This window comes from Muscardinus avellanarius (assembly GCF_963383645.1).
Source record: "Muscardinus avellanarius genome assembly, chromosome: 19".
In the NCBI taxonomy this organism is placed as follows: Eukaryota; Metazoa; Chordata; class Mammalia; order Rodentia; family Gliridae; genus Muscardinus; species Muscardinus avellanarius.
The window spans coordinates 42504378-42530578 of NC_137805.1; the positions used below are offsets into that span (position 1 = coordinate 42504378).

General features: G+C 43.0%; 1 protein-coding gene across 4 annotated transcripts in view; it reads left to right on the forward strand.

Moving 5' to 3' along the window:
* Window positions 1-26201, forward strand: part of NDRG3 (NDRG family member 3) — a gene marked incomplete at both ends in the record, with an annotated part of 66428 nt that overhangs the window by 15803 nt on the left and 24424 nt on the right. For all 4 annotated transcript variants that reach the window (XM_080716637.1, XM_080716639.1, XM_080716638.1 and 1 more), the window contains 5 exons: window positions 8851-8956; window positions 11626-11746; window positions 12350-12412; window positions 17227-17287; window positions 18573-18659. In XM_080716637.1, coding sequence (XP_080572763.1) covers window positions 8851-8956; window positions 11626-11746; window positions 12350-12412; window positions 17227-17287; window positions 18573-18659 — 438 coding nt within the window. The remainder of the gene's footprint in view (window positions 1-8850; window positions 8957-11625; window positions 11747-12349; window positions 12413-17226; window positions 17288-18572; window positions 18660-26201) is intronic.

A 26201-nucleotide genomic window follows, 5' to 3' on the forward strand; every position in this document is an offset into this window, starting at 1 on the left:
CAGAGATTGAACCCAGGGGCATTCTGCCTCTGAGCTACACCCTCAGCTCTATTTTTTAATCTTTATTCTGAAATAGGGCCTCACTAGTTAGCTGAGGCTGGCTGTGAACCTGAGATCTTCCTGTCTCAGCTTTCCAAGTACTGGAATTATAGGCATGTACCACCACGCCCAGTGTGTGTGTGTGTGTGTGTGTGTGTGTGTGTGTGTGTGTGTGTGTGTGAAGAGGGGACTAGGACTTGAACCTAGGAGCATTCTACCTCTGCACTATACCTCCAGCTTTATTATATTTTTATTTTGAAACAACTGCACTAGGTTACTAAAAGGCTTGCTAAATTGCTGAGACTGGCCTTAAACCTGTCATCCTCCTGTCTCAGCTCCCAGGTACTGGAATTATAAGTATGCACCACTATGCTTAGCTCTGGGGTTGTTTTTTGTTTGTTTTGGTGGAACCCAGGGGCTTTCTACCTCTGGGCTATACTCCCATACCTATTTTATATTTTATTTGTAAACGGTCTCACTAAGTTGCTGAGAGCCTCACTAAGTAGCTGAGGCTGGCTTCGAACCTGTGCGATCCTCCTGTCTCAGCCTCCCAAGCGCGGGGATTACAAGCGTGCGCCACCATGCCTGGCTTTGGAGTTGGTTTTGAAAGAGGAAGATACAGATTTCAGGTTGACACTACTGCAAAAGAAGTCTTCAGATGAAGAATGTGCTGTGTGACGATGCTAAGAGTAATGGGTGGTTGGTAAAAGTCGATGTCTAAAAGCACTGATTGAACCAGGCTGGAAGGTTTAAGAGGAAAAGGAGAGAAAGGTGAGGCTAGAGTCAAGGAAAATATATTATAAAACTTTAAAAAGGAAATCCGATCTACCGATAGGCAGAAAGCTATCAGTAGTCACTGGTGGATTGTTTTACTGTGAGATAACACAAACGAACTTTCTACCTCTGCACGTGGTTAAAGTAGTGAGAATATTATATGGAGAAAGCATTCTGACGCTGGCGTGGTGGTACACACCTGTAATACGAATACACAGGAGGCTGAGACAAGAGGATCACAGGTGTGTGGCCAGCCTCCACCATCTGAGACTTTCAAAATAAAAAATAGCCAGGCATAGTGGCACACGCTTGTAATCCCAGTATTTGCGAGGCTGAGACAGGAGAATCCAGGTTCTAAGCCAGACTCAGCTTAGTGAGGCCCTCCACAATTTAGTGAAACCCTGTTTCAAAGTAAAATATAAAAAATAGTGCTGGGAGCTGGGCATGGTGGTGCACGCTTATAATCCCAGCACTTAGAAGGCTGAGATAGGAGGATAGCACAGATTCAAAGCCAGCCTCAGCTACTTAGTGAGGCTCTCAGCAACTTAGTGAGAACCTATCTCCAAATAAAGTATAAATATAGGTCTGGGAGTATAGCCCAGAGCTAGAAAAGCCCCTGGGTTTTACCCCCAGTACCACATACACACACACACACACACACACACACACACACACACACACACAATAGTGCTGGGGGTGTAGCTTGGAGGTAGAATGCCCCTGGGTTCAATCCCTAGCGCCACTAATAATAATAATAATAATAATAATAATAATAATATAATAATAATAATAAGCTGGGCATGGTAGTGTATGCTTGTAATCACAGTACTTGGGAGGCTGAAACAGGAGGACCCCAGGTTTAAAGCCAGCCTCGGCAACTTAAGCAAGGCCCTTTGAAACTTAGTGAGACCCTGTTTCCAAATAAGAAATAAAATCTGGTTGGAGGTATAACTTCCAGATAGAATGCCTGCAAGTACCCAAAAAAAAAAAAAAAAATCCCAGTACCAAAAAATATATAAATATAAAATAGGTCTGAGGGCCGGGTGTGGTGGCGCACGCTTGTAATCCCCGCGCTTGGGAGGCGGAGACAGGAGGATCGTGCTGGTACGAAGCCAGCCCCGCTGGCTTAAGAGACCCTGGTTCCAAAAGTAAAAAAGTATAAATAGGTCTGGGAGTGTAGCCTAGAGGTAGAAGGGCTTCCAGGAACCCCAGTACCACCCCCCAAAAAATAAAAGGTCTGAGGGTCTAGCTCAGAGGCTACACACACATACACTCTCTCCTGTATATAAATATAAAATAGGTCTGAGGGTATAGCTTAGAGACAGAATGCCCCTGGGTTCAATCCCCAGCATATCTCTCTCTCTCTCTCTCTCTCTCTCTCTCTCTCTCTCTCTCTCTCTCTCCCTTTCTCTCTCTCTTTCTCTCTCTCTCTCTCTCTCTGTCTCTGCCCAGCTAAAAGAAAAACATCTTATAATTAAAACTATACCCAAAGCTCGTATTGTAGCCTACAGTATAAAATTCCATACTAATAAAAATGTCGGAGCCGGCCGGGTGTGGTGGCGCACACTTGTAATCCCTTTGCAACTCAGTGAGACCCTGTTTGAAAATAAAGAATAAAACATAGGGCTGGGGTATAGCTCAGAGGTAGAAGGTCCCTGGGTTCCACCCCCAGTACCACAAAAAAAAAAAAAAGAAAAAAAATGTTGGAAGCCAGGTGTGGTGGCACACGCTCGTAATCTCAGTACTTGGGAGGCTGAGATAGGAGGATCATGCAGGTTCAAAGTCATCCTCAGCTACTTAGTGAGGCTCTCAGCAACTTAGACCCTGTTTCCAAATAAAATATAAAATAGGTCTGGGAGTGTAGCCCGGAGGTAGAAAGCCCCTGGGTTCCATCCCCAGTATCACCCAAAAAAAAAAAAAAATGTTAGAGCCGGGCAAGGTGGTGCACACTTGTAATCCCAGCATTCGGGAGGCTGAGACCGTAGGATCATGGTTTACAGACAGCCTCAGCTACTTAGTGAGGCCCTCCACAACTTAGTGAGACCCTGTTTCAAAATAAAGAATAAAAAATAAAGTTGGGGGTGTAGCTTCGAGGTCGAATGCCCCGGGGTTCCACCCCCAGACTCACACACACAAAAAATGTTGGCATTTCCTAGGATATTTTACAAGCTTACCTAAATTATTTTAGACTGGCCAGCAAGGGGAAATAGTAGTAACAAGTATGAAATAATCATAATTTTATCAAGTTTTGAGATACAAGTCAGAATGGATCATGCTACTCAGCTGAAGGAAGAGGACTAAAGGAAAAGGTAAAAGTGGCTATTATCAAATAATGGCAATGTCCCTAACTCCTTAATTCTTAGTTTTTCTTTAATGGTAATAGGGATTGAACCCAGAGACATTCTACCTCCAAGCTACATGCCCAGCCCTTTTTTACTTTTTGTTTTGAAAGAGTCTTACTAGCTTGCCAAGAGTTTCACTACCTCACTAAAGCTATCCTGAAACCTGTGATTCTCCTGTTACATTCCCAAGTACTGGGATTACAGGTGTGCACCATCACACCCAGCCTTTTAAATTCTTAAGGGGACTCCGATTAAGACTATATCTGTAGCCGGGCGAGGTGGCGCACGCTTGTAATCCCAGCATTCGGGATGCTGAGACAGGAGGACCGTGGCCCACAGACAGTCTCAGTTACTTAGTGAGGCCCTCTGCAACTCATTGAGACCCTGTTTCAAATAAAGAATAAAAAATAGGGCAGGGGGTTGTAGCTTGGAGGTAGAATGCCCCTGGGTTCCATCCCCAGACCCACACACACAGAAAAAAGACTACATCTGCTGGGCGTGCTGGCGCACACTTGTAATCCCAGCATTCGAGAGGCTGAGACAGTAGGATCGCGGTTTGCGAACAGCCTCGGCTACTTAGTGAGGCCCTTTGCAGCTCAGTGAGACCCTCTTTCAAAATAAAGAATAAAAAATAGGGCTGGGGGTGTAGCTCAGAGGTAGAATGCCCCTGGGTTCCATCCCCAGTAACCCCCCCCCCACACACACACACACAAAGACTACATCTTTTTTTGGGAGGGAGAAGCAGCCCAGGGAAAGAAGTATCGCAAGCACCTATATGATTTCAGATGTCTTATAAGCCTAGGGAATAAACAGGTCATATTACAAAGTACACAGCCTTGGAATTGGTAACCAGAGCCTGTGGCAGAACCTTGGGCTCTGCCTTGGACCCAGGCTCATTGTGGGGTCACACTCTAGAATGCTGGGGAAGGATGTGTCACTAGAGAAAGACCCTGTGAGACAGATGATAGTGGACCAGAGCATAGGGTGGCAGTAGCTCACTCCTGCATTGGCCTAACACTGAGCCAGCTTCATAGCCAGCTTCGCTGCCCCTCATCATACAGACTCTTCAAGGTGTTCACGCTCAAGTTTACAAAGGATGCTTATAGACATTTCCACAGGGGTGAGTGCCTCCTTTCTCTTCGTTCTCTATTCTGCTCAGATTTTTGTTTTGGTTTGGTTGTTTTGGTGGTGCTGGGGGTAGAACCCAGGGACATGTAGACTACCTTCAATCTACATTCCTAGCCTTATTTTACTTTTTATTTGCCAAGGCTATTTCAAATCTTCGATCTGCCTGTTTTAGCATCCCAGTTACTGGGATTATAGGCCTGTGCCACCATGCCCGGCTAGAACATTTATATTTATGTGCTTAGAAGATGAAGAACAGCTTTATAAGATGTTGACCGCTATGTGCTGCTCTAGAGAGGGCAACAAATAGAGCCTAGCACTCTTGGCCCTTAGACACTTTGGTTTACATGAAGGCTTGTCATTGTGGGAGTAGGGGCTAAGAGCTCCCTAAAAGGTTAGGATTTGGTAAGGAGCTAACTCTTGTATGGAGTGGGGAGGTCCTGAGGATTGAACCTAGGGGCATTCTCGAATCTACACCCCCAGCCCTATCTTATCATTATTATTATTATTATTATTATTATTATTATTATTTTATTATCATGATGATGGTGGTGGTGGTGATGCTGTACTAGGGATGGAACCGAGGGGCATACTGCCTCTGAGCTATACCCCCAACTGTTTTAATTCTTTTTATTTTGAAACCGGGTCTCACTGAGTTGCAGAGGGCCTCACTAAATAGCTGAGGCTGTCCGCAAACTGCAATCCTCCTGTCTCAGCCTCCCAAATGCTGGGATTACAAGTGTGCACCACCACACCTGGCTCAGTCTTTTTATTTTTGAAACAGGGTCTCACTGATTGCGAAGGTCCTCGCTAAGTAGCTGAGGCTGTCTGCTAACTGCAGTTCTCCAGTCTCTGCCCCCTAAATGCTGGGATTACAAGCGTGCGCCATCATGCCTGGCCTTTTTATTTTTATTTATTTATTTTTTAACTTTAGAACGGGGTCTCACGAGGTCATGAGAGCCTCACTGCTTGATAAGGCTGTCCTTGAACCTGTGGTCCTCCTCTGTCAGCCTCCCAGTACTGGATCACAGGCCTGGCCCTCCACAGCCAGCTTTTATTTTTCATTTTGAAATGATCTCACAAAGTTGCTGAGGGTCCCCCTCAGTTGTTGAGGCTGGACTCGAACTTGTGATCCTCCTGCCTTAGCCTCCCAAGTAACTAGGATTATAGACATGTGCCACTATGACCGACTGTTTTCTTTTTTTTCTTTTTTTTTTTTTTTTGACATTATCAGGATTGCAGTACCCATCTTTTTTGTGGTACCAGGGATGGAACCAGGAGCATTTTACCTCTTGGATACACCCTCAGCCTTATTTTTTATTCCTTATTTTGAAACAGGGTCTCACTGAGTTGTAAAGGGCCTAAGTAGTAGCTGAGGCTGTCAGCAAACTGCAGTCCTCCTATCTCAGCCTCCCAAATGCTGGGATTCCAGGCATGCACCACCATGCCCGGTTTGCAATGCCCATCTTTGCACATGCCTTTTGTGTGTGTAACCATGTTTGAGAATTTATCTAGATTATACCTAAAGCTAAAATTGGTGTAGGGTAGGCACTTTCACTAGAAATTACCAAGTTGTTCTAATTACAAGTTATAATTGTTCCAGTTTAAATACTTACCAGTAGAGTGTACGAGTTATTACTTTTCAACATTATGGTGTGTGTTAAACAGCATCTCATTGAATTTAATTTGTACTTTTCTGATTGCGAAGTTAATATCTATCTTAATTTTGTATCACAGTACCCTATTTTTGTGTATCTATATGATTGACTATAAGGATTGAATATAAGGATTGAATCCAGGCGCATTCTACCTCTGAGTTACATCCTCAATCCTATCTGAGTCCTATTTTTTTTTTTCTTCTTTCTTTTAAACATGGTCTTGATAACCTGCTGAAACTAGCCATGAACCTGTGATCCTTCTGTCTCAGTCTCCCAAGTACTGGGATCACAGGCTTGCACCACCATTCCGGCTCCTTTTTTTTTTTTTTTTTGTATTATTACAAGCTATTATTATGGGTTGGTTTGTGCGTGTATTCATTGTGTACCTCCCTATCTAGAACACAATATTTATAAAGGCAGGAATCACATCTCTCTGGTGTGATGTTTTATTTTCAGAGGTTAGTCCAGAGTCTTCCAGATAGTAGGGGTTCAATAAATAATCTTTTTTGTGTGTGATACTGGAGATTGAACCCATGGGCGCTCCACCTCTGAGCTACATTCTCAGCCCTTTTTGTTTTTTATTTAGAAATGAGGTCTCACTAAATTACCGTGAGCTGACCTGATCACTGTGAGGCAGTCCTCCTGCCTCAGCCTCCCAGATGTGCACTACCATGCCGGCTTCAATAAGTAAATATTTAATGAATGAACCTGGGAGATTAACTGTAAGAGAAACACTCTTACAGTAACAGGAATTTATTCAGTAAGTCTGGAATTACTGTAAGAGAAATATTTATACAGTAAGAGATTTATTTCTTTATATTTCTCCTAACTCCTATGCTTTTTTGCATGTCCAATTCACAGTGGCTGATTGTTCATCTCTTTACTTTCCTTGTTAAAGCCTTTGAATAGGAGGCATTTGTAGCAGAGAATAGCAGAAACATTGAATTAAGCTTGATTTGATAGAAATATCTATCTGCTTCAGCCTAGGGCCTATCATTTGTGATATACTAATGTCCAGATAGCCTGAGATTTTCTTCTGTGTCTCACATCATAGAAGAAGCCAGAGCTCTGATGAGGTTTGTTATTAGATAAAAAATTAAGTTGGAAGCTCAGAGAGTTAATCTTATCTAATCTGAGATTTTCTGAGATAGGTTCGGACTTTGTCAGCAAAAATTCACTGGGCTAAACATGGCAGTTTATTTTTTAGAAATATAAGAGTTGGCTAGCTGGGCATGGTGGCACATGCTTGTAATCCTTGTAATCCTAGTACCTTGGAGGCTGAGAGATAGGAGGATCACAAGTTCACAACCAGCCTCAGCTACTTAGTGAGGCCCACTGCAATTTAGGCTCTGTTTCAAAATAAAGAATAAGAAATAGGGCTGGGAGCGTAGCTTCTAGGCAGAATACCCCTGGGTTCAATACTCAGTACTACAAAAAAAAAAAAAAAAAAAAAAAAGTTGGCTAAGCATGGTGGCACAGACCTATAATCTCAGTGCTTAAGAGGCTGAGATAAGAGGATTGTAGGTTTGAGGCCAGCCTCAGAAACTCAGTGAGATCCTCTTTCAGAATAAAAAACAAAGAATTTTGGGGGTATAGCTTAGAAGTAGAATACTTCTGGGTTCAATCCAAAGGAGGGAGGGAGAGAGTTGGAGAGGACTAAAATAGACTCAGCTCTTTTTTCTAGAGAGGACTAGACTGAACTCAGTTCCTTTTCCTGGAAAGGACGAGAATAAACTCAGCTCCTTTTTCTGTGATTCCTTTCTTTCCAGCTCATCACTCTTCACGCTGCAGCCACTCCCAGCAGCACTGACATTGAGCTTTCTTTAGTTCCCGGACTCTGCTTTGAGAATATCTTAAGCCTTACTCATCGCTCTGGCTAGAATCCTCTGGGGTCCAGGGAACAAGCCCACCCGGTCTAGCTTAAACCAGAGGCGATCCAGGGATGGCTCAGGCTTTAGGAGCACACACTCAGCTAGAACCCAGAGTTGGAATGGTGGAAATGCCCACTAAAAGCTCCCAAGTTTACTTGTTTTTTCAAGAAAAGAACCAAGCTGAAGACCGAATTTCTTATTCCCAATTACAAATTCTGAGGGAACAATTCGGGCCCAGCATGATAGTTACTTTCCTGACTCCAGGAAGTTATTGCCAAAATGTGGTGTACTATAAACATGACATCCAAAAGCCACTCCTGTTGGCAGGTACACCCATAGGTTATCCATTGCTGAGTGTGTGTTCAGAAGCTTCGAAGCCTCTGACATTTTATTTTTATTTTTATTTATTTATTTTATTATTATTATTATTTTTTTTTTTTTTGGTGGTACTGGGGGTGGAACCCAGAGGCTTTCTACCTCCGGGCTATATTCCCAGACCTTTTTTATATATTTTATTTGGAAACAGGGTCTCACTAAGTTGCTGAAAGCCTCACTAAGTAGCTGAGGCTGGCTTCGAACCCGTGCGATCCTCCTGTCTCAGCCTCCCAAGCGCGGGGATTACAAGCCTGCGCCACCACGCCCGGCAGCCTCTGACATTTTATCCAGCAACTTCTTTGTATCTTCTGTCTGCTTGACTTTTCTTTCCCCAACTCTTACCTGGCTCCTTGACCAACTTGCTGATCTCCTTTTTATAGCCAGTTGCAGGTGTGTTCTCAACAGATCCCTGACTTTCAGACTCCTAAGAAAGCTTTGAAGATGACAAAGTGTATTTTTTGTCTATTTATTTGCTTATCTCTCTGTTCATCTAGAATGGTTCAAAAGTACAAATCTAGGTATAGTACAACATCTTTCTGGTGTGCTTATAGTGCATTAATATGCCCCAGCTAGTAAAAAGTGATGAGGAGGCAGGAATGATGAAACTTGGGCAACCTGGAGAGTTTATTCTGCCTTTGCCTGAGACCTTACGTTCTCTTGTTACAGGAACATGACATAGAAACAACTCACGGTGTGGTGCATGTCACTATCAGAGGTCTGCCGAAGGGAAACAGGCCAGTTATCCTGACATACCATGATATTGGGCTCAACCGTATGTATTTGATTTTATACCTCCCCTCTTTTTCATAATACTTAATCTTAGCCAGGTGTAGTAGTAGTACATGCTTGTAATCCTAGCACTTGGGAGGCTGAGACAGGAGGATCGCAGGTTTGAGTCCAGCCTCAGCAACTTAGTGAGCAACTCAGCAACCCTGTTTCAAAATAAAAAATAAAATAAGGCTGAAGGTGTAACTCAGAGGTAGAATGTCTCTAGGTTCAACCTCCAGTACAAAAATAGCAGTAATAATACCTAATCTTTATATAATTAAAAATAATATTCTAGACATAGTGGTGCATACGTGTAATCCCAGTACCTGGAAGACTGAGAGAAGAGGAGTATGATTTAAGGACAGCCTCTACAACAGAGACTCTCAGCGACCTAGCAAGACCCTGTTTCAAACTAAAAACTAAAATAGGGTGAGGGAGAACTCCCCCGCGTCAATTCCCAGTGCCACACACACACGTAAATTGTATTCTAATCAAACAGGTATTCCCCTCTGTCTTAACCTTCCCTCCTTATCACTGTCTTCATTAGTGGCAGGGTTCAAGTTTGTGGGCAGTATACACGGAGAGTGTTTTGGAGGATACTGGAATTATAGCTCAGCTTTGTGTCGTATCCTATAAAGGATTGAAAATTATATGCAGAATTGATTAAGAAAGTAGAACTAAACCAGTCATGGTGCCGCACACTTGTAATCCCAGCATTTCTGAGGCGGAGACCAGAGGATCCCAGTTCGTGGACAGCCTAAGCTACTTAGTGAGGCCCTTAGCAACTCTGTGAGACCCTATTTCTAAAAATAAAAAAGGCTGGCTGGGCGTGGTGGCGCACGCGTGTAATCCCCGCACTTGGGAAGCGGAGACAGGAGGATTGTGCAGGTTTGAAGCCAGCCGGGCTGGCTTAAGAGACCCTGTTTCCAAATTTAAAAAATATAAAAATGGGTCTGGGAGTGTAGCATGGAGGTAGAAGGGCTTCCAGGAACCCCAGTACCACAAATAAATAAATAAACAAACAAACAAACAGGCTAAAAAATAGGACTGGGGGTATAGCTCAGAGGTAAAATGCCCCTGGGTTTCCATCCCAGTACTGAAAAAAAAAAAAAAGAAAGGAAGGAAGGAAGAAGGAAGGAGTAGCAGGGCATGGTGGTGCACGCCTCTAACCTCAGTACTTGGGAGGCTGAGACAAGAGAATCACAGGTTTGAGGACAGCTTCAGCAACTGAAAGTAGAACTGAAGTCATTTTTTTTTCAAGTTTATACTTTGGTTTTTTCATGTTTAGGTTAGAAAATCCAGTTTGACGCTGGGTGTGGTAGCACATGCTTGTAATCCTAGTACTTGGGAGGCTGAAACAGGAGGCTCACAGGTTCAAAGCCAGCATCAGCAATTTAGTGAGACTGTTAGCAACTCTGTGAGACTCTGTTTCTAAATAATAAAATAAAAAGGGCTGGGATGTATCTTGGAGGTAGAATGCTCCTGGGTTTAATCCCCAGTACCACCCAAAAAAAAGAAAGAAAGAAAAAGAAAATTGTTATGGGCACTTCATTGAATTAGTAGAAGCATCCTTTCTCTAGCCTGTGATCAGTGACTTTTAGTGGCCTTATTTCTAGATGATAAAGGTCTTAAGCATCCCTTCTCGAAAAATTCAAAAGGCAGAATGCTCCAAAGTCTGCAACTGAGTGTCAACATGTTGCCACAAGTGGGAAAGGCCCCACCTGCTCTTGTGTGATGGGTCCCAGTGTACACTAAATACTCCAAAATATCATATATAACTACCTCCAGGCTATGTATATCAGGTGTATATGAAATATGAGTTTCATGTTAGACAAGATATCTCATTACATAAGTGCAGATATTCTAAAATCTTAAAACCATAACACTTCTGGTCCCAGGTATTCCATATAAGCACAGAAGGTAGAAATTAAAAGAAGCTGCTGGCCGGGCGTGGTGGCGCACGCTTGTAATCCCCGTGCTTGGGAGGCAGAGACAGGAGGATTGCGCAGGTTTGAAGCCAGTCTCTCTGGCTTAAGAGACACTGTTTCCAAATGAAAATATAAAAATAGGTCTGGGAGTGTAGCCCGGAGGTAGAAGGGCTTCCAGGAACCCCAGTACCACCAAAAAGAAAGAAAGAAAGAAAGAAAGAAAGAAAGAAAGAAAGAAAGAAAGAAAGAAAGAAAGAAAGAAAGAAAGAAAAGAAGAAGAAGAAGAAGAAGAAGCAGCAGCAGCAGCTGCCCCTTCTGGCATCCTAGCAGTTTTGTCAAGGACAAACTCCCACCTTGTGAATATAAGCAGCTCAAAATATTCACTCTAGCCATGCTCCTGGGGTATAGTGAGCGTGTCTTCATAGATAGCAGAATAAGGTACATGAGAAATAGCAGCAGTGTGAGGTTGATCATTGTGTGTAACACCAAGAACCAACAAACATCCACAAGGTGGTTCCCATTCTGTAGCTGTTGTGTGGAACTGAGAACTAGGTGTTTTCAGGTCATCTGAGGTGCTGCCAACTCAGCCTCAAGGGCAGCCGGCACCAGATGGCTTGTCAGGCACCTCAATTTAGTGGAGTGGTGAGTAAAACAAACTGAAAGAAATATGATAGAGCATTGACTGAGTGGAGGGAAATTGAAGAGAAATGGAGGGCCTGGGACTCATGGGTATTTTTTCTTGTAGATAAAACCTGTTTCAACACATTCTTTAACTTCGAGGATATGCAAGAAATCACCCAGCACTTTGCTGTCTGTCATGTGGATGCCCCAGGCCAGCAGGAAGGTGCACCACCTTTTCCAACTGGGTAAGGCCGTAGACAAGACCTTCTAAAAAGCAAATGACCGAGATCTTTTTGGGGGGGTTGGTACTGGGGATGGAACCCAGGGGCATTCTACCTCCAAGCTATACCCCCAGCCCTATTTTTTATTCTTTATTTTGAAACAGGGTCTCACTGAGTTGCAGAGGGCCTCACTCAGTAGCTGAGGCTGGCCATGAACTGCAGTCCTCCTGTCTCAGTCTCCCAAATGCTGGGAGTCCAAGCGTGCGCCACACACCCAGCTTATGACTAGGCTTTTGTAGGAGCCGTAGTGTGTGCTTCCCTCCCACTGGATTTTAACACAGCCAGCGGGTCATGCTCATCACCCCACTGTCCTCACGTTTTGTCTCATTGGTTTGAGAACTGTAGCTTCCTCTGATCCCAGAAATATTTGGGTTCTTTTACTTTCTTCATAGCGTGGCAGTCACAGAAAATACACAGCATGCCACAGTCCTTTCCAAGTGCCACATCACTCCCTTTGAGCCTTTGGTAAAAGGAAATATGTTTCTCAGCCTCCTGTACTGATGTAGCTCTTCTAGTCCCGGGTCTGCAAGTGCTCTCTAACTCAGCAGGCTTCCTTCTGGATTTCAGGTATCAGTACCCCTCGATGGATGAGCTGGCTGAAATGCTGCCTCCTGTTCTTACCCACTTAAGGTAGGTTTATTCTATAGTCTTTGTTTGTTTTGCTATGTCAAGGATTGAACTCAGGGCCTCAGTGCTTTACCAGTGATCTGTTTAGCCCCATCATATGTTTTTTGGTTTTTTACTTTCTACTTTGTGTTTGTTCCAGCAGATACAATGATGAGCCAAACAGAATAGTCACTATTCTCATTGAGCTTTGTTGAAGGGGGCAGTTAACAAATAAACAAACCAATAATCGAGCCGGGCGTGGTGGTGCACGCTTGTAATCCCAGCATTCGGGAGGCTGACACCGGAGGATCGCAGTTCGTGGCCAGCCTCAGCTACTTAGTGAGGCCCTCTGCAACTCAGTGAGACCTGGTTTCAAAATAAAGAATAAAAAATAGGGCAGGGGGTGTAGCTTGGAGGTCGAATGCCCTGGGTTCCATCCCCAGACCCGTTAAAAAAAAAAATCATAAGCCGGGCGTGGTGGCGCACGCTTGTAATCCCCGCGCTTGGGAGGCGGAGACAGGAGGATCGCGCAGGTTCGAAGCCAGCCGTGCTGGCGTAAGAGACCCTGTTTCAAAAATATAAAATAGGTCTGGAAGTGTAGCCCGGAGGAAGAAGGGCTTCCAGGAACCCCAGTACCACCAAAAAAAAAAAAAAAAAAAAAAAAAATCATAAGCCGGGCGTGGTGGCGCACGCTTGTAATCCCCGCGCTTGGGAGGCAGAAACAGGAGGATCGCGCAGGTTCGAAGCCAGCCGCGCGCGCTGGCTTAGGAGACCCTGTTTCCAAATAAAAATGTTAAAAAAAATAGGTCTGGGAGTGTAGCCCAGAGGTAGAAGGGCTTCCAGGAACCCCAGTACCACCAAAAAAAAAAAAAAAAAAAAAATCATAATAGTGGGAGGAGCTGAGTGTCCTGGTGGCACCTGTGATACCAGTACCAGGAATGCTGAGACAGGTGGATCACAGGTTCAAGGCCGGCAGCCAGAAGTAACTTAGGAAGACCCTGTTTCAAAATAAAACAGGGCTGGGGGTAGAACTCAGAAAACACCCCTGGGTTTACTCCCCATTACTACACACACATATAGATACAAGTCATCAAGAGTATTCTGATAGAAGATATCTTATGATGTCGAGCGTGGTGGCACATCCTTGTAATTCCAGCATTTAGGAGGCTGCAACAGGAGGATCGCAGTTCATTACTTAGTTCCCCGGTACCACAAACACACACACACACACACACACACACACACACACACACACACACACACGGGGAGAGCGTGAACACGAACCTCAGCTACTGAGTGAGACCCTGTTTCAAAAAAAAAAAAAAAATAGGGCTGGGGATATAGCTCAGAGTTAGAATGCCCCTGGGTTCCATCCCCAGTACCAAAAAAAAAAAAAAAATCTTATGATGAAAAAGTAGAATACTCATAAATAAGGCTAGTGAATGCCTCTCAAAGAAGGTGTCATGTAGGTTAAGACCTGGAAGATAATAAGCTACCTAGAGGGCATGTCAGGATGAGAGGACTCCAAGCAGAAAACTAACAAGCAGAACAAATTAAAGAAGGTCTGGGGTGAGATTCAAAAAAACAGACAAGGGCCAAAGTACATGGGTCTAGCAGATCAGGTGAGAATTTGTAATTTTATTCATAAGTATAAAACAAAGGCACAGAAGGAGTTTAATCAGAGGAATAATATACAATGTACTCTTTTTTTTTTTTTTTTTTTTCTGTACTGGGGATGAAACCCAGGAGCATTCTAAAGTGACACCCCCAGCCCAGCCCTATATTTTATTCTTCTTTTTTTTTTTTTTTTTTTTTTTTTTTGCGGTACTTGGGATAGGACCCAGGGGCATTCTACCTCTGAGCTACACCACCACCATCCCTATTTTTTATTCTTTATTTTGAAACAGGGTTTCACTGAGTTCCAAAGGGTCTCACTAAGTAACTGAGGCTGGCTGAGAACCGTAATCCTCCTGTCTCAGCCCCTCAAATGCTGGGATTACAAATGTGTGCTACCACGCCTGGCTACACAATTTACTCTTTTAAAATAACTCTTAGCTGGGCGTAATCTCAGCATTCGGGAGGCTGAGACCCGGAGGATCGCGGTTCGCGGACAGCCTCAGCTACTTAGTGAGGCCCTCTGCAACTCAGTGAGACCCTGTTTCAAAATAAAGAATAAAAAATAGGCAGGGGATGTAGCTCGGAGGTTGAATGTCCCTGGTTCCATCCCCAGACCCGCAAAATAATAATAATAATAATAATAATAATAATAGTAATCCCCGCACTTGGGAGGCTGAGACAGGAGGATCGCGCAGGTTCGAGGCCAGCCTCAGCTACTTAGTGAGGCTCTCAGCAACTCAGTGAGACCCTGTTTCCAAACAAAATATAAAATGGATCTGGGAGTATAGCCCAGAGGTAGAAAGCCTCTGGGTTCCACCCCCAGTACCACCAAAAAAATTAAAAAATTAAAAATAAAAAAAATAAAATTGAACTTACCAATTTTAAGGATGAAAACTAACACCACACAATTTAATATGAACTGGCTCAGTTTACATAAGGATTTCTATTTGGAAATAAAGTTGGCAGAATCCATAAAAAAGGATTTTTGTGTGTGTGTGTGTGTGTGTGTGTGGTACTGGGGGTGGAACCCAGGGGCTTTTCCACCTCTGGGCTATACTCCCAGACCTATTTTATACTTTATTTGGAAACAGGGTCTCACTAAATTGCTCAGATTCCTCACTACATAGCTGAGGCTGGCTTCGAACCTGTGCGATCCTCCTGTCTCAGCCTCCCAAGTACTGGGATTACAAGCGGGAGCCACCACATTCAGCTCAAAAGAGAAAACTTTTAAAAAATTGAATTTGAAACCAGGTGTGGTGGCGCACGCTTATAATCCCTGCGCTTGGGAGGTGGAGACAGGAGAATTGCACAGGTTGGAAGCCAGCCGCGCTGGCTTAGAGACCCTGTTTCCAAATAAAAATATAAAATGGGTCTGGGAGTGTAGCCCGGAGATAGAAGGGTTTCCAGGAACCCCAGTACCAACAAAAAATAAAAAATAGATAAATAAAAATAAATAAAACAAAAATTGAATTTGAAAGTAAGTCACGGAACCGAGCATGGTGGCGCACACTTGTAATCCCAGCATTTGAGAGGCTGAGACAGGAGGATCCACACCAAAAAAAAGTAAGTCGTGGAACCTGGGCATGGTGGCACATACCTGCAGGCTGAGATAGGAGTATCACAAGTACAAAACAAGCCTGGGCAATTTAGCAAGACCCTGATTAAAAAAATAAAATGGAGCCAGGCATGGTGGTATGTTGCTTGTAATTCCAGTACTTGGGAGGCTGGAACAGGAGGATGACAGCTTCACTGCCAGCCTCCGCAACCTAGTGAGATCGTTTCAAAATAATAAGATAAAATAAGGCTGGGTGTATAGTGTAGAGATAGAATGCCTCTGGGTTCAATCCTCAGTGCCACAAAAATTAATTAAATTAAAATAAAATGAAGCTGGGCATAGTGGCACGTACCTATAATCCCAGTACTTGGGAGGTTAAGACAGGAGGATAACATGTTTGAGGACAGCTTCAGCAAATAATGAGACTCTCATCAACCTAGCAAAACTCTGTTTCAAAATGAAAATAAAATAGGGCTGGGGGTGTAGCTTGAAGGTAGAATGCCCCTGACTTCAATCCCCAGTACCATACACACAAAAATAATTAAAATAGGTACGGTGGCACACACCTGTAATCCTAGCCTTGGAAGGCTGAGACAGGATTACAGGTTCAAGGCCAGTTTCAGCAACCTAGTGAGACTCTGTTTTAAAATAAAAAATAAAATAGGACCGGAAGCTGGGTGTGGTGGCACATACTTGTAATCCCAGTACTTGAGAGGCTGAGACTGGGGGATCACTGTTTCACGGACAGCCTCAGCTTCAGCTACTTAGTGAGGCCCTCTGCAACTTAGTGAGATCTTGTTTCAAAATAAAGAATAAAAAATAGAGCTGGGGGTATAGCATGGAGTTAGAATGCCCCTGGGTTCCATCCCCAGTACTACAAAAAAAAAAAAAAAAAAAAAAGAAAGAAAGAAGAGAAAGGCCGGAGGTGTAGCTCAGAAGTAGAATGCCTCTGAGTTCAATCCCTAGTACCAAAAAAATAAAACAACATAAAATGAACTGGAGACATAATTCAGTAGTAGAGTGCTTGCCTAGCTTGAAGGCCCTGAGTTCAATCCCCAGTACCATAATAAGTAATATAAAAAGTAGGCCATGGTATCCTGATTTTATGGGTAGGAATTGATTCATGAGGGAGTTGATTTTTTTGTGTGTGTGTGTGGTAGTGGAGATGGAACCCTTCTACTTCCAGGCTATACTCCCAGACCTATTTTATATTTTATTTGGAAACATGGTCTCTTAAGCCAGCAAGGCTGGCTTTGAACCTGCGCAATCCTCCTGTCTCCGCCTCCCAAGCACGGGGATTACAAGCGTGTGCCACCAGGCCTGGCACTTAGAGAGTTTTAAAAGCTTGCCCAGAGCTGGGTGTGGTGGCACAGGCCTGTAATCCCAGTACATGGGAGGCTGAGACAGGAGTAGAGTAGGTTTGAGGACAGTCTCAGCAAGTAGTGAGACTCATCAACCTCATGAGACCTTCTTTCCAAATAAAAATAAAATTTTTATTTTTATAAATAAAGAGGTAGAATTCCCCTGGGTTCAATCCCCAGTACCACCAATAAATTAAAAAAAAAAAGGGCTTGCCCAAAGGAGCCCAGATGGACATCTGTCCAGTAGGTATTGCTATCTACAAATGAAGTTGAATTGCTTTATTGTCTGTCTGTCCCATCCACAGTCTGAAATGCATCATTGGGATTGGAGTTGGAGCTGGAGCCTACATCCTCAGCAAATTTGCAGTAAGTATGGCAGATTAGTCTCAATACCCTCGAGGTACTGCCTGGATCGCAGCCATTGCTGCTATGTTAAATAATCAGGCACCAGCCTGGTGTGGTGGTGCACGCTTGTAATCCCAGCATTCGGGAGGCTGAGACCGGAGGATCGTGGTTCGCGGACAGCCTCAGCTACTTAGGCCCTTTGCAACTCAGTGAGACCCGGTTTCAAAATAAACAATAAAAAATAGGGCAGGGGGTGTAGTTCAGAGGTCGAATGCCCCTGGGTTCCATCCCCAGACCCGGGGGGAAAAAAATAATAATCAGGCACTGCTTTGGGTCTTATGTCAGTTTTTCTGATTCTGTCAGATTCTATCAGCTCCAGATACAGATTTGTATAAAGCCTTACTTTGTGCTTAAAAGACAGGAAAAACCATAAATTTGGTTAGTATATTGTCTGTAAAAATGCCTAGATACAATTTATGATGGAGTTCTGTATAGTCATTAGAGCATATAATGACACATGACTTGTATATATTATAATGTAGCAAAAAAGTTACAATACAGGTTCACATAAAGTTTACCATAGTCATAGGAAAGGACTGGAAAGAAATGGACCAAAGTATTAATAGGGACTGTGAGCAATATGATGTGAGATTTTATTTCGTACTTCTTATTTGTTTATCAAACTCTAGTGAACATAATCAGTGTAATCAGAGGAAAAAAGTAAATGGAGAGTTTTAAGCTTACAAGGATGTGTTCCTATTTAAGGAACCTTTTTTGAAATATTTCCTGGGTAATGGAGAGTATTTTGGGGATTGTGTCACCTATTCAAATGGTTTCAGAAAAAATAACCTCAGAAGCCCTTATTGGGGAAAAAGATGAGTAAGAAACATCCCATGAGCCTGAGCAGTTTCTATGCCAGAAGTTCTAGGGCTTTTCCACCCAGGGAGACCCACTGTGAGTTCAACTGCTGCCCAAGTGAGAAAGTGTCATAGGTAGAATGCCTCTGGATTCAATCTCCAGTACTACAAAAATAAAATAAAAAACTGCTTTCCAAATGCTAAGTCAGATTTCAAAAGCTATTTTCTACATATTCTTCCTAGCACCTTTCTATAGTCTTACTTTCAGACATAAAGCATTAGGCATAGTCTAACAAATGGGCTGGGCTTATAACTCAGTGATAGAGTCTTTTGCCTACTGCAAAAAAAAAAAAAAAAGGAAAGAAAATTACAATCCATTGTGCTGCAGCTGTTTTAGAGGAATGGTGGGAGTGGGAGCCTCATGCTGTCGTCTTTGTCTCCCCCTTCAGCTCAGTCATCCAGAGCTCGTGGAAGGCCTGGTCCTCATCAACGTTGACCCGTGTGCTAAAGGCTGGATTGACTGGGCAGCTTCCAAAGTAAGTACCAAGTGAAGAGAAGCATCATTCCCTCTCTTGGTCCCTTCTGAAAACAGCTTAACTTTTCCTTTTCCTTGAGGCAGATGTACGGTTAAGGACAAAAAGATTTAGATATACAACTTGATGAGTGTTTACATATGTAATCACCACCCAATCCGTATATAAACTGTTTCCAACTCTCTCGGGGTCTCCTTGTGACTCTTGCTAATTGATACTTCTTCCCATAAATAACCTTATTCTGTATTTTTTGTATGTGTGTATGATACTGGGGATGGAATCCAGGAGCAGTCTACCTCTGAGATATATCTCCTAGCCCTATTTTTATTCTTTGTTTTGAAACAGGGCCTCACTAAGTTGCAGACGGTCTCACCTAAGTAGCAGAGGCTGGCCATGAACCTGCGATCCTCCTGTCTCAGCCTCCCAAGTACTGGGATGACAGGCATGACAGGCATGTGCCTCCTGCCCAGCTTTTTTTTTTTTTTTTTTTTTTTTTTTTTTTTTTGTGGGGTTCCTGGAAGCCCTTCTACCTCTGGGCTACACTCCCAGACCTATTTTTATACTTTTTTTATTTGGAAACAGGGTCTCTTAAGCCAGCCTTGCTGGCTTCGAACCTGTGCGATCCTCCTGTCTCCGCCTCCCAAGCGCGGAGATTTCAAGCGTGCGCCACCATGCCCGGCCCGGCTTTATTTTTATTTTGAAGCAAGGTCTTGTTGATGAGCGTCTCAAGGCCTGCTGAGGCTGCTCTCCAACATGTGATCTTCCTGTCTCAGCTGCCCAAGTACTGGGCTTACAGGCATGTATTGCCACACCTGGCTTTATTCTGTCTTCTCTAACCGTAGATTGGTTTTACTGTTCTTAAACTTCATAGAATGTGTATTTTGTTCTTTAATTTCCTCCACTCATCATTGTCTGTGAGACTCATCCATGTTGTGGGTAGCATTAGTTAGTTCTTTAAAATTGCTATTTAAGAATCTATATTCAAAATATATTATTAGTTTCTATTATTTGGTTGTTATCAATAAAGCTTATTGTACATATTCTTTTTTATGTCTTTTGGTAAATATGTGCTTTCATTTTTCTACATTTATACCTAGGAGTGAAATTGCTGGGTCATATTTATTTACTTGTTTGTTTTTAGGTTTTTTTTTTTTTTTTAGTATTGGGGATGGAACCCAGACGCATTCTACCTCAAAGCTGCATCTCCAGCCCTATTTTATATTCTTTATTTTGAAACAGGGTCTCACTGAGTTGCAAAGAGCCTCACTAAGTAGCCAAGGCTGGCTTCGAACCTGCACAATCCTGTCTCAGCCTCCCAAGTGCTGGGATTACAAGCATGTGCCACCGTGCCTGGCTCCCTATTTTTTATTGTGAAACAGATTCTCACTGAGTTGCAAAGAGCCTCACTAAATAGCTGAGGCTGTCTGTGAACCACGATCCTCCTGTCTCATCCTCCCGAATGCTGAGATTACAAATGTGCACCACTGCCGGGCGTGGTGGCGCACGCCTGTAATCCCCGCGCTTGGGAGGCAGAGACAGGAGGATCAAAGCCAGCCGCGCTGGCTTAGGAGACCCTGTTTCCAAATAAAAATATAAAATAGGTCTGGAACCCCAGTACCACCAAAAGATAGATAAATAAATAAATAAATAAATAAATAAATAAATAACAAATGTGCACCACCACGCCCGGCGCTACTTGTGTGTTTACTTCCGTGCAGATATGCTAGTTTTCCAGTATGTTTGAGCGATTTACTCACCAGCAATCTGCAAGTTCAGCTGCTCCACATCCTCACTGACATTTGATACTATCAATTGTTTTCATTTTTATAGAAGATGAGTTTTATTTGTCACATTAGTTTGTTTTTATGTGGTCCTCATCACCAACATAGCTTCAGTAACAATTTTTGTAGCATCCTTTTTTTTAATGCTGGGGAATGAACTCAGGGCCTTGCACATACTAGGCAAATATGCTCTACTGCGGAAGTATGCCTTAGCTCCATACCATCTTTTGGGTTGCTTTTGTTTTTGTTTTTTTGGTGGTGCTGGGATTCCTGGAAGCCCTTTTACCTCCGGGCTACACTCCCAGACCTATTTTTTTATATTTTTATTTGGAAACAGGGTCTCCTAAGCCAGCGCTGCTGGCTTTGAACCTGCGCGATCCTCCTGTCTCCGCCTCCCAAGTGTGGGGATTACAAGTGTGCGCCACCACGCCTGGCTATCTATACCATCTTTTTAAAGTTGTGCATAAAGGTAAATAATACTTGGGAACCTGAGACAGAGGAGGATCATAGGTTCACGGTCAGCCTCAGCTGTGAACAAAAAAATAGGGCTGGTAGTGTATATCAGAGATACAATGCACCTGGGTCCCATCCCCAGTACGGGGGGGGGGGGGGGGGGCTGGGGTGTAGCTCAGAGCTAAATGTACCACGCCAAAAAAAAAAAAAAAAGCCTAATTTATAAACCTCATTTTTAAGGAATTCCTACTTTTAAAGACTTTTTGAGCCAGACATGGTGGCACACACTTGTAACCCCAGTACTTGGGAGGCTGATCCAAGAGGATCGCAGGTTCAAGGATAGTCTCAGCAAGTAGTAAAACTCATCAACCTAGCAAGACCCTGTTTTTTTTGTTGTTGTTGTTGTCGTCGTTTTGCGGGTCTGGGGATGGAACCCAGGGGCATTTGACCTCTGAGGTATACCCCCTGCCCAATTTTGTATTCTTTATTTTGAAACCGGGTCTCACTGAGTTGCGGAGGGCCTCACTAAATAGCTGAGGCTGTCTGCGAACCACGATCCTCAGGTCTCGGCCTCCCAGATGCTGGGATTACAAGCGTGCGCCACCACGCCCAGCTCAAGACCCTGTTTCAAAATAAAAATAAAATAGAATTGGCAGTATAGCTTAGAGGTTGAATGCCCCTAGGTTCAATCCTTAGTGCCACAAAATAAATAATTTTGTGGTACTGAGGATTGAACCCGGGGCATTCTACTTCCAAGCTATATCTCGAGTCCTATTTTATAAATACTTATTTATTTATTTATTTATTGCGAGTCTGGGGGTGGAACCCAGGGGCATTCGACCTCCGATCTATACCCTCTGCCCTATTTTTTTTTTTTATTCTTTATTTTGAGACAGGGTCTTGTTAAATTGCAGAGGGCCTCACTAAGTAGCGGAGGCTGTCCACAAACTGATCCTCTGGTCTCAGCCCTCAAATGCTGGGATTACAAGCATGCACCACCACGCCCGGCTTATAAATACTTTTAAGTTACCATAAATCTTCATTTAACATACCAATGAATAGCTGGTCGCCGTGACACAGGCTTGTAATCCCAGTACTTGGAAGGCTGAGACGGGAGGATCACAGGTTCCCAGCCAGCCTTAGCTACTTAGTAAGGCCCTCCGCAACTTAGTGAGACCCTGTTTCAAAGAATAAGCTGGGTGTGGTGGCGCACGCTTGTAATTCCCGCGCTTGGGATGCAGAGACAGGAGGATCGCGCAGGTTCGAAGCCAGCCACACTGGCTTAGGAGACCCGGTTTCCAAAAAAAAAAAAATTTTTTTAAATAGGTCTGGGAGTGTAGCCCAGAGATAGAAAGGTTTCTAGGAACCCCAATACCAAGAAAGAAAGGGAGGGAGGGAGGGAGGGAGAAGCTAGGGGTGTAGCTCAGAGGTATAATGCCCCTGAGTTCCATCCCCAGTACCACACCAAAAAAAAAAAAAAAAAAAAAAAATCATGCCATTCGCAAGATGATGGAAAGATCTGGAGAACATCATGTTTAGTGAGATCAGCCAAGCACAGAAAGAGAAGGGACATATGTTTTCTCTAATATGCCCAAACTAGGGAGTATTGAGGATGCCAGAGGGACCCCAGATAATGGAAGGGAAATCTCAGCAAAGCTAGAATGGAAGGATAGGAGGGGAAGAAGGCTGAGATTAATTAATAGAGGAGCTACATCCGAATATGTGTAAAAGTATGAATATAGCACGGTTAACCTGGACATTCATTGTTGGGAGGGGGAGGGGAATGGGTGGGAGGGCACCAAGCACAGACTAAATAAATAAAATTTAAAAAATAAAAATAAAGCCAGGCGTGGTGGTGCACGCTTATAATCCCTGCACTTGGGAGGCTGAGACAGGAGGATCTCACAGGTTCGAAGCCAGCCTCAGCTACTTAGTGAGGCCCTGTTTCCAAATAAAATATAAAATAGGTCTGGGAGTATAGCCCGGAGGTAGAAAGCCTCTGGGTTCCACCCCCAGTACCACCAAAAATATAAAAAAATAAAATAAATAAAAATAAAAGCCAGTCATAGTGACACATTCCTGTAATCCCGGTTCTTGGGAGACTGAGATAGAGGATGGCAGGTCAAGACCAGCCTCAGCAATGTAGTAAAACTTTCAGTAACCTAGAAGACCTTATTTCAAAATAAAAAATAAAATGGGGTTGGGGATATAGCTCAAAGGTAGAATGCAACTATCTTCATTCCCTGGTACCACATAAAAAGTAAAAAGGGCTATGGATGTAGCTCAGTGGTAGAGCACCTCTGAGTTCAATCCCAAAATCTTATCTTTCCTCAAAAAAAAAAAAAAAATTACACACACACACACCAATGAATGAGATATTCTCCAAAGTACTACTGGGTAACAAAATTTTGAAACAGCCATAGAATAGAAGAGTATAAATGAGCAATAAACTTAGAAATTTGTCTATTTAAGGAAATGACCTTGGCATGGTGGCAAATGCCTATAATCCCAGTAATTGGGAGGCCAAGACAGGAGGATTGCAGGTTTGTAGGCAGCCTCAGCAATTCAGCAAGATCCTAAGCAATTTAATGAGACCCTATTTCAAAATAAAAATGTAAATATGGTTGGAGGTATAGCTCAGAGGTAGGATGCCACCAGGTGTAGTGGCCCGTGCTTGTTATCCCAGAGACAGCAGGATCACAGATTCTCATCCAACCTCAGCTACTTCCTGAGGTAGTCTACAACTTAGTGCGACCCTATTTCCAAGTGAATAAAAAATAGAGGTGGGGGTGTAGCTTGGAGGTAGAATGCCATTGGATTCAATCTCTTGTACCATAAAAAAAGGAAATGAGAAAATTATTATATTAAGTGCAAAATGGACATAAAATCATATAATATGATGGCAATTTTGTTAAATACATAGAAGGAGGAAAATAATATGTTACTAGTGGTTACAATTTTGGCTGTTAGTATTACAAATTATTTTTTCATTTTCTGTTTTTCTGTGATGAGCACATATAACATTTATTTATTTCCCTATTTATGGTACTGGGATTGAATCCAAGGGTATTCTATCTCTGAGCTATACCCCCACCCCTATTTTATTTTGAAATAGCGTCTAAGTTGCAGAAGCCCGTGCTAAGTTGCTGCGGGAACTTGCAGTCCTCTTGTCTCAGCCTCACAAGTACTGGGGTTTTAGGCATGTGCCACTGTGCACAGCTGTATTACTTTTATTATAATTAAATAATCTACCTACCAGCAGACCAGATTCCAAACAGTTTTCCCATCTCTTCCCAAATTGAAGGTATGGAGATGTGATGTATTCCCTAGGTTTGGTTGATATATATTAACAATGCTATTGCCAGATCTATGGAAATTTTTTCACAACTTAATTTCTGTAAAATTTATTCTAATCTACCATGTGGATATACGAACACTTAAAGTGAACACTCAAAAATATGTGACACCCTGATAAAATTATATAAGATTTCAGATTTAAGAGCATTTATGAACACTTATGTGAATTGTGTGTCAAACATAATCGAGTTTATTTTTTTATTTTATTTTATTTTTTTGTGGTAGTGTGGGTGGAACCTAGAGTCTTTCTACCTCCAGGCTATACTCCCAGACCTATTTTATATTTTATTTGGAAACAGGGTCTCACTAAGTTGCTGAGAGCCTCACTAAGTAGCTAAGGCTGGCTTTGAACCTGTGTGATCCTCCTGTCTCTGCCTCCCAAGCACAGGGATTACAAGCATGCGCCACCACGCCGGCAAGAGATTTTTTTTTTTTTTTTAAACAAGGGATTGAGTCCAAGGGCATTTTACCTCTGAGCTATACCTCCAGCCCAATTTTTTTATTTTTCTGATGCTGAGGATTGAACCCCACAGGCTTTTTGTTTTTGTTTTTTGTGGTACTGGGAATTGAACCCAGAGATATTCTACCTTCGAGCTACACCCCCAGCCCAGTTCTATTTTTTATTTGGAAACAGGGTTTCACTAGGTGATGAGAATCTCAGTACTTGCTAAGGCTGTCCTCAAACCTGTGATCCTCCTGTCTCAGACTCCCAAGCACTAGGATTGCAGGTATATACCATTACACCCGGCTTATTTATTTTGAAATAGAGTCTTATTAAATTGCTGAAATCCTCACTAAATTGCGAGGCTGGCTGCAAACCTGCAGTCCTCCTGTCTCAGCCTCCCAGATTACTGAGATTACAGGCATGCACTACTATGCCCGGTCAGGATTTGTTTATTAATTTATAATCTGTGCATCCCTGACACCCATAGGAAGATTTCAGGACTTCTTTTTTTCCTAATCTTTCTGGGACTGTATTATCCTGCTTCACCTATGTCCATGCCTGTCACCCTCACCCACTCTTCTCTTATTTCTCTGATCCAAGACTGCAGTAGAAATTTCATCACAGAAAACCAAGGGAGAAGACCCAAGAGGAATCAGCAACACAGTTTGAGTTGGAAATTTTTCTGAAAATTAACAGCTGGGCATAGTGGCACATGTTAATAATATTGGGAGGTAGGGACAAGCAGATCAGATCGCAGGTTTGAAGACAGCCTCAGCAAGTAGTGATACTCTCATTAACCCTGTTTCAAAAATACCAAAAAAAAAAAAAAAAAAAAATGCCAGGCGTGGTGGCACATGCTTGTAATCCCAATACTTGGGAGGCTGAGGCAGGAGGATCACAGAGGTTTGAAGCCAGCCTCAGCTGCTTAGTGAGGCTCTCAGCAACTTAGTGAGACCCTGTTTCAAAATAAAATATAAAATAGGTCAAGGGTGTAGCCCAGAGGTAGAGGCCCCTGGGTTTTATTCCCGGACCACAAAAAATAAAAATAAAAATAACACACAAAAAAAATAAGCCGGGTGTGGTGGCACACACTTGTAATCCCAGCATTTGGGAGGCTGAGACAGGAGGATCATGGTTCCTGGGCAGCCTCGGCTACTTAGTAAGGCCCTTAGCAACTAACTCAGTGAGACCCTATCTCAAAATAAAGAATAAAAAATAGGCCTTTGCAACTCAGTGAGACCCTGTTTCAAAATAAAGAATAAAGCTGGGCATGGTGGTGCACACTTGTAATCCCAGCACTTGGGAGGCTGAGACTGGAGGATCACACAGGTTCGAAGCCAGCCTCAGCTACTTAGGCCCTCAGCAACTTAGTGAGACCCTATTTTCAAATAAAGTATAAAATAGGTCTGGGAGTATAGCCTAGAGGTAGAAAGCCCCTGGGTTCCACCCCAGTGCCACATACACACACAAAAATAAAATTAAAAAATAGGGCTGGGGGTGTGGATCAGA